At 35.7% G+C, this 9,794-nt stretch overlaps 1 protein-coding gene across 1 annotated transcript in view; it reads left to right on the forward strand.

The window, feature by feature from the left end:
- Nucleotides 1–8,057, forward strand: part of hpcal4 (hippocalcin like 4) — a 76,194-nt gene extending 68,137 nt beyond the window's left edge. The window contains exon 4 of the mRNA XM_039739595.1: nt 1,655–8,057. Within this exon, the coding sequence (XP_039595529.1) occupies nt 1,655–1,852 (198 nt within the window). The 3' untranslated portion in view covers nt 1,853–8,057. The remainder of the gene's footprint in view (nt 1–1,654) is intronic.
- The last annotated feature ends 1,737 nt before the right edge of the window (nt 8,058–9,794 follow it).

A 9,794-nucleotide genomic window follows, 5' to 3' on the forward strand; every position in this document is an offset into this window, starting at 1 on the left:
CTGAATCCTAGTGTTCAGGATTTGTCTCACATCCCAAAGATGTGCATGTTAGGTAAATTGGCTACCCTGAACTGGCTCCCTGTGAGTGACTATGTGTATGTGCATGAATGTGCTGAACACTGGACTGCTGTCTCTTCCAGAGTTTGTTCCTACTTTGTACAAAGTATTGTTAGCAGTGGCCCTGTAATAAAGTAGATGATTTTAGAAAATAAATACCTGGAGGGATATAAAAAAATATGCCATATGTGTATTTTAAGTATTGCCATGTCTCCTACCATAATTTTCACCTTTTTCTGCTATGTATATTTTCCATGGTTTGATGACATTATTTTCCAGAGCCATGAATGCCTACATACAAGTATATACCAGAGGCCTAAATTTGGTTGATGCCCAGTAATATCTTGTTCATCTCAAAATATTCAAAACTAAAGTATTTGGGAAATGAATACATTTAACACGGGTGGCACGGTGGCGCAGTGGTAGCGCTGCTGCCTCGCAGTTAGGAGACCCGGGTTCGCTTCCCGGGTCCTCCCTGCGTGGAGTTTGCATGTTCTCCCGTGTCTGCGTGGGTTTCCTCCGGGCGCTCCGGTTTCCTCCCACAATCCAAAGACATGCAGGTTAGGTGGATTGGCGATTCTAAATTGGCCCTAGTGTGTGCTTGGTGTGTGGGTGTGTTTGTGTGTGTCCTGCGGTGGGTTGGCACCCTGCCCAGGATTGGTTCCTGCCTTGTGCCCTGTGTTGGCTGGGATTGGCTCCAGCAGACCCCCGTGACCCTGTATTCGGATTCAGCGGGTTAGGAAATGGATGGATGGATACATTTAACACATCCTGAACTTTAAGAGACACAAATTTAATTTAAAAATTCGATGTTAAAAAACAAAAACTCAACAATAAATATGAAGGATCATCTAAATCATAGACATAACTGGAAATGGTAAGTAAGGGAATATAAATTTGAATTCCCCCCACAATATATTTTAGAATAGGTCCAACTAATTGATCCTAGATTAAATCAGGTTTAACGGTACCAATGCCCGAAGATCACTTAAGAGAGACTAAGTAGGAGCTTTTTTCCACAGTCCATCTACATGTTGAATGAGGAAGGTTTTCTAGATCTACATGATGTCCTATTGTAAACTCTCTTACATTATATTAAGTTATTAACTTTTTTATTTAGTTATTATTTATCACATATTTTATAATTCTATCATAGTACATAATATTGCATTCATTTAACATAATGATTTTTATTGATATTTATAAGATCATATACTATTATTCTTTATATTCCTGTTAAATGTAAATTTAGTCTTGGAGTTTAACAACTGTGCATTTCACTAGATACTGTAATGTATGTATAATTTGTGTGTGACAAATAAAATTTGACTTGATTTGATTTCTCTACTTTCTCACCACCAGCCCCAATCAAGACCTCCACAAAATGTTGTCATCTTCATTTGTAACACAGTTACACAAGCAGCTTTATTTTGATCATGATTTAATTTAATAGTGATTTTCAAAAATTCTCTATAAAATACTAGACTAAACATAACAAAAGATGGCATATCAACTAGACCATATTCATGAAATTTCTAAAGTCTGACCAGCGAGACCCAATTCTTACACCAAAACAAAATGCTTACCTCTGTTTCAGGCAATTTATAAGATGGTGGGAACTGTGATTATGATGCGTATGAATGAAGATGGCCTGACCCCCCAGCAGCGTGTGGACAAGATCTTCAGTAAGATGGACAAAGATCACAATGATGAGATTACACTGGAGGAGTTCAAGGAGGCAGCTAAGAGTGATCCTTCCATTGTGTTACTTCTTCAGTGTGACATGCAAAAATAGAGGCAAGGTGCAGTAGTGGGAGTGGAAGGCCAGGATAGGGCACAGTTTGTCAACCTGTCAGAACCTGTAAAACACAAGAGGAGGGGCTCTGAGAATGTCCAATATTCTGTTTTTAATGTATGCATTTTGTAAATCCTGAGCCTGTGTATTTTTATCTATGGTGAAGTATGATGTAGCAGTACTAGAGTATCTGATATGATTCTTGTTATAATTCAGATTTTGAATATTTTCACTTCTTCAAGTGACATTGCTACTTTTTGGTTTTGACAAGTTTACAATCTTGATACAGTTATGCCACCTTTGTCCACTGTGTGTCACTAATGGTGTTTTGTGAGCTTAAGCTTTACATCCAGGCCTTCCCAAATTGCCAGCCCTCCACTTACTCTTCAGTGCTATATTCACACTTGGAACTCACTCTGTTTTTTTTATCTAAGGCCAGAAGACTGTGACCACAGTCATTTAATAAGATAGGGGCATTTTGGTGAAACAAACTCCAAATGACAGTATTTTACATGAACTGTTAGCAATAAACATGAAGTCAAGTGCACCACTTGCCTGATGAGAACTCACAAAAGAAAACTGCAATGGACATCCTTTTGCATTCTTTTTGCATAGTATTTGAAATGGAAAATGAGGAAGGGATGTATTCTCTATTTTTTTTTTGTGTGTGTGTGTGTGTGTATATATCTGTTTCTGTGTTTTATGTGTGTCAGAGGGGTGGAGTGGTATTTTTGTATTGGGGTAAAGGTTTATTACAGTTATGTGAGAAATAATTAGAGGTTTGTTGAAATTGTTTTCCATAAAGCCCAATAATTCATTATTATTTGAACAAAACAAGGCTGGGTGCTGCAAAATAGTTATCCATCTCAACTGAAACTGAATAGTGTAGTGCCAATGCGAACTGAATGGAGTGTCCACAATTTTTAATACCATGATTTTCAGAATGTAAATATGATAGTAAAGAACATCATCCAAAATTGTATGATTTTCCTCTTTGATGTATAGTGGTTTAAAGCAAGAACTTATTCTAAACACAAGCTTACTTTTTGATGGAGAAAGACTGTGCAATCATATATTTTTTTAGCATTTTATCTTAATTATCTCTTTACTTGTGAATGTGTCACAAGCACTCTTAGATTAAGTAGTACAGAAAACATAAACGTTATCACTGCTCAAAAAAAAAAAAAAATTTAAATTAGTCTTTCAATTTTCAAACTACCGTAGGTGTCTCTCTTTTGCTAGAATTGGTTTTTACATAACTATATGCCTTACAGCATAACTATCCCTTAAACAACCTTGTAGAAGATTAAAGGTGCGATTTACACCTCATCACATCTTAACTTCCTTATAAGAGGTGAACACACAATCTTGATTACGTGCTGCTTCAATTTTAATGACACTTTTATTTTGAATAGAATTATCTTGGGTCAGTTATAAAAAACACATATATTATTCACATTTACTCCAGCCTTTATTCAAACTTCAGTGAGATAATAACATGAACAAAGAACAATTTAGAAGCATCTCAGAAATTTCTATATTCTTACAAATCTTCAATTTTGCAGTAGATAACATTTATTCCAGTTAAAATATCAGTTTGGTAAGACAGAAAGAGTTTCCCAGTTTCCCACTAGCTACTCATTTCTACAGGTGATGATGTATAACAGTGAATTAACTGTTTAGAAATAAACCACTGAGCTCTTCCAGTAACATTAGCCACTAAATCCTCTGTTCCCTTAAAACTGGACACAGCTTTATCTCTTGTCTGCTGGGCTAATTATTTTTACTTCTCTATATGCATCGGAATGTATCTTGTCTTTTACATATTTTAATTTTATTTTGTATGTGTTTGTGGGAATGCTTTTCTGTAAAATAAAATACTTGAGGGAGAATAGACTAGATTAATTTGGTGACCACTTTAGAGTTTCTTCTGCAAACAGGCACAATGTTTGCATTGCTGTCGTGTATAAACTAGTGCACGCACATTGTGAGTTTAAAGGCAGAGTTTCCAGCATCTTTAAGAAACCACGCTTTTGCAGAATATGTCTACTCCCAAAGAGCATATAAACTGGCTTTATAATTTTCCAAGAAGCAGCCACATTTTGCCTTCATTTTGTATACATATTGTAGCAACCGCAAGATACGGGCACGCGATTCCTACACTTCACAACCCAAAGGGAAGTGGACGATAATAGTAGCATTACCATATTCGGTCATAGGCCCCTCTTGTCCCCATATGCACGTCCTTATATAACTGGCAAAAAATCTCACGCAAAGGAAAGTGGGACTGAAAAATATACTAACATTTACTATTTACATTTACTTGCCCGGTGCCTGAGTGCTCATTAGTGAACCCCTTTCCCAGACGCCCTCCCCAGCGCCCAAATCCGAATCCCTGGTTTGACGTAGACAATAAACAAAAGAAAATAATAAAAAACAATGTTCTCCGAAAATGACAATAAAGAAAAATTTACTTAATCCACATATTAGAAAAAATAAATCCTGCAGTTCAGTTCCTTCCGTAGGGCAGTAGGAAAACACAACAGTCCTCTGGTGGAACGGCTTCTCCGCGGACTATCACGAAGAAATGCAAATTCAGGAATCTGACTCACCAGACGGGAGCACCCGGAGAACACCAGAACCTGGCCTCTTCTTGGGGATTCGTCACCAGATTATTTCTTCAGGGTGGCCACCCACAAATAGCAAACGTCCCTGGGTAAAGAAAGATCCTGAATGATCCTTTGAGCGTGGATAGTCTCTCCTTGCCTTCAGCCTTTTCCTTCCTTTTTTTTTGTTCCCTCCTGCCATTCCCCTTAAATAGAAAAAGTTTCACGCAGAAACATCCTTGCCCCTCTCGGTTGTTATGGCAACCTCATGCCAGCAACAGGCAGCTGGAATATTTACCGGGCGGGGTCCTCCCAGACTGGAACGTCAACAAAGGTGCCTGACAGGCTATTTACAAACACCCTTCCAGCCAACATAATAAAGTGACAGACAGTCCAGGAGGACAACCCAAAAGTCAAGTTATGTAGCCTTGCTACAATATGGTTTTTTGAAGAAAGATTATCTTTTGAGTTTTGTCTATATTGACACCCCAGACTGCTCATGTAGGTGTTCAGTTTGTACATGTTAACCATTTCAGTTCCCACTCTGAGCATAAATGACTCATATTTCATCATTCAGTGTAATTTATGAAACTTTCTGTTGTCCATATAACCTCTACACTTATATAAGGTTTATGTGCTGAATGTACACAATAACACAGGCATTTGAAGTTTTTGTCAAAGAAATGAACCCATCTGCTCTGATTCTGCTCATGGTCTGATTTTACTGCCTGGGCACAGTGTTGGTAACAGCTACAATTCTTCTGACCAGCTCAGGTGTTTTACGTCTGCTGAATGGTCACTTTCTTCCTGGAGGTATACCCAGCTAACACTGAGTCATTTCCCAACTTTTCATCAGAGTAGCCCATATTGTTTTCTGTTCCAGAGTGTCTTATTGTTTTTTTAAAATAGCTTGATGGTTACTTTTACTTTAAGTATGTAATTTCACCTCATCCTTAGGTCTCATAATTGCATTGAAGTTGAATTCACAGTCATTTTCCTGAAACCATTCAAAGCATTCTTCTAACTTTGATGAAAACGTCCACTTGCAGATGGTCAGACTGTTGCCATAAAGAGATGTTTCTAATGACTTAGTGTGAGCCATAGAAACATCCCACTTTATTACAACTCTTAGTCTGTACTGTAGACACTCTTCAGATGGATTCAAGTAATCATGAGGTTTTGGATTCATTCCATTGCACCTACAAGTATGAATAACAATAAGCCACAATTTATCAGACCTTGTGGACCATTTCCACTACACAACACTGCAACTACTGTCTTAATTTTCACTAGCAGAAGTGGCACTCAAAGGGATAAATAACTATCATAACCCAAAAAACCTGATATGCTGCCTTTAGCACTGTTGTGCTTACCTTTTAGTCAGCTTACTCTAGTCCATTTATTACTCTGTACCATCAAGTCATGCCAACTAAATTTTACTTAATTTTATCAGCAGAACAACCTTTGGTTAGATGTTTTATCGGCCTATGGCCATTCTTGATGTACCTTTGACACTGTCAGGCTTGCAATTTCCAATATACCCATACCAATGTGACAAAAATACATTTTGATTCTTAGACTTGCACATTCTACCTCTAAACTGCACTTGCTTGATCATTTGGCACCTATCTGTGCGCTTTGTCAGCATATACAATCCTGTCACTGATTGAGCAAATTATGAAGTCAGACAAGAAGGTGCAGCAAAAGGTGTGCATTTAACATAAACTTTCTGTGCTTTATATGCTTTCAGTTTTGTTCTTGTCTTCACAAATGAACAATATTACTATATGTTCAGAGGTTTACTATTTTTAAAGGTTTTGTCAGCTTCATACTTTTGCTTAAGATGACCGTTCTCTCTTACCCATTCAGCTTTATTTCTGTAGCATGTATTCATTGTGCTACATTCATCAGTCAATTCATCTTTATTTTATAAAGCATGTTTCACAGAGCACATCACCAAAAACGTTTTGTGTTGAAATCAGTGAAATAAAACACTCAACTTTGCCCCCACATACATTTAAAAATGTATTTATAAATTCTTAAAGCTCCCAGTCTTCTCTGCTTGCAGTGCAGCTACACATTTCATTCTAGTGATCTACAGTAGGCCTGACTGAATCATCTACTAGAATACTTTCCTACAGCCCTTGCTCTGTACAAGAGCCTGATTTCTGAAAGTATTCTAAAATTTAAGTAAGCTGCTAATTTAAGTTATCCACCGTATGGTATCTGTACCTGTCACATTAGTTTTTTATGCCAATAATTTGATGAAGCATAGAGTGAAATAAGCCACACAAACATCAGATATAGAACATGCAGCAAAAATACGATTAGCAGAATAAAACTCAATTTATGGACAACAAATCACATGAAAAGAAAAGACAGATCTCATTCCATACAAGAATAAAACACTCCACAGGGCAAGGGTTTAAGGTGGTGCATGGCAGTGATTATTTCAGGATGATTTAAAAAAAAATTGTCAGACCTAGCAGGCTGTAACACTGAAAAGACAAACAGATACTGACCAAAAGGAAATGGCAAAATAAACTTGTAATCATTAAGTGGGCAGAAAGTCAAAACCAAAACTTGAAAACTAAGCTAATTTTATTTTGCTAGAAAAATGTTAATCCTTTGTGAAAATGAAGCAGTCCAGGCAATCACTCAGCATGCCATGTGATCATATCCCTTATCATCTGACAGACATTCTTAGAACACACCCCCATAAGATGGCATAGCAGCCAGTTCTAAAATGGTGGCATCTGAAGATGTTACCAACATCACTGAATACTATAGAAGATAACACAAAATTAAATTAAATAGCTGTAAAATTTATTTGTACAACTTGGCACTCATTTTCTTTCTTTTTAAATACTTAATGTTTTCTTACACTAGCATATTGTGTACTGTGGCCTGCTACTGTCTTTATGAAAATCTTGAGACTAGGCCCAGTAAACACAATACCTTCAGTCCAACAAAGCACCTTATTTTTCCTCTATTGCTATTTTCTTTTTCTGGAATATTTTGGAGGAAAAAGCCTCAATATGTTCCTGTGCTTAAGATCTTATGCATAAACTATGATGTGCATCAGTGAAGCTGAGGGTAAATGTAGGATCAGCTGAAATGTCCTAATAGAATGTGTGGTGGATGGGATAGCCTCAGAGCTGAATTACAAAAGTGCATGTGAATGAAGTCAACATTATGTTACTGAAGTAGCTTACTTTAAACTGTTGATTTACACTAGCTAGACTAGACAAAAAACATATTTAGTAGTAGATTAAGGATGTTTCATTTTACTGACTCTATGTATGTTGATGTTTTATGATGTGATTTTTGTTTTAACTCTGCACTTTACTATTTATTGTTTGTTTTTATATGAAGGAATGCCAATGTAAGGTTCTGCTGGAAAATCAGAGAACAAGATGGTTATTTCACTATGTCGGTGGAATATTCTACCTGTTTTATAGCTGTTCTGTGGATGTACACCACCTTATTGTCACCATATATAATCTTATAATTTCATACTGTTTAGTGTATAACATGTAACTATTAGATTTAAAAACTGTGTATTTTTAATACATAGAGGATTAAACAATGGAAATAAATCAAATACAGTTTGCATTGCTTATTGTTTCCATTTTATAATATTTTGATAATGCTAATTTTATTTTAAGATTTTAGTAATGATCAGAAAATATGTGAGTCTGTATATCTGCAAATAAATAAAAAGGCTTCACAGCTTACAATAACTTTCTTTCAAAAGCTTTTCATAGTAGAAATAATTTTATTTCAGAAGCATTCCTGGGATGTGTTGAATAGGAAATGTGATGATCATCCTTAGGATGAGTGTATGGATATGATGAAGCATTTCCAGACTAAAATCTCCTTGTTTTTTCCAAGAAAAATAAAATTTTCAACTCAGAATTTATGGAACATGCAGTATTTGAGAGCATACAGTAAATATGGATGTTGATGTAATTAATAGCGTGATGAATGCTGTGTTGAATGCTTCAGTTTCAAACAATGAATGAGAAAATTATTTCTCAGAAAGACATACATTATTATTATTATTATTATTATTATTATTATTATTATTATTATTATTAATTTATATAGAAGATACATTTGCTCCAGAGCAGCTTACATGATCACAATTTATTTTATTTTTGTTTATTTTTCACAATTGAGGCACAAGAAAGTTAACATGCTCACATTTCAACAGTGTGAGAACTTGTGTGAGAAGCATGTTTTTAACTTCTTTTCAGCTGGTCCCATTTCATATCTTAAACAGTTCAAAATAAAATAATCCATAATCATAATCCATAATCAGAGTATGAGAATTATATGTAAGACTACATGTTATAAATAAGAAGCTGAACCCATCAGACTGAACACAAATACATCAATGTTTATTTTGTGATAATAGTCTAAAAGTTTGATTTTAATCTACACCTCTATCTTCAATAGAGGAGCCTTTAGAATTTGTTTAAAAAGCATTGTTTCTGAGGAGCTCTTAATGTGAGAATTTTCAGCTTGGAGATACATATTATTAGACTGTCTCACATTATTTAAAATGAAGAACATTACTCACTCGATTGTCATCTGTCTGAAATTGAAAAAAGAAAAATATTTCCAAAGTACATTTACATTGTTCAGATCTGAAACGCAAGACATTAGGGAGACACAATAAATTACAGGCAATAACCGATCTTGCTGTTCTCTCCAATGCCTTAGTCACTACCCAGCACAGCCATTAGAGGTCAATAGACTGCAGACATTGAGATACTATGGTCTGTGTGCTTTTGTGTATTTTAAGTGGTCATACCATGCTGCTGTTTTGCACTTTATTTTTAAGCTGTTTATTTCTGCATTTTTTTTTGTTATCTTGATCCATTCTGGTTATGCTATTCAAACCTGACTATCTTTAAGGTGTGCAACCCATTACTACAAAAACCTTTCCTTGTCACTAGTAAATTACTGTGTCCTTCACATTAAATTGGACCAATGAAATTTCTGATGAAACTACATACAACAACTCAACTTTCACTGATAATGAAGACAGAAGTCTGCAAAAAATGAGTAAATGTACACTACAAAATTGAATGATTTGACATAATTAGATCTTAGTACAAATGTACATAGTTTAGCTTAGAATGTTGTTCCATACAGCTGAATCATCCTGATGAAGTGGCATTTAATTATTTTTAGATAGCAATCTGAAACACCCTACTGTATCACACCTAAATGTAAAACTTCCTGTGTTTTCTCTTCCTATGGGCTCCAGAGTCCTGGGTTCAAACCCCAGCCTGGGTACTCTCTGCATGAGCCATGCACATATTCCC

Source organism: Polypterus senegalus, chromosome 17, assembly GCF_016835505.1.
Source record: "Polypterus senegalus isolate Bchr_013 chromosome 17, ASM1683550v1, whole genome shotgun sequence".
In the NCBI taxonomy this organism is placed as follows: domain Eukaryota; kingdom Metazoa; phylum Chordata; class Cladistia; order Polypteriformes; family Polypteridae; genus Polypterus; species Polypterus senegalus.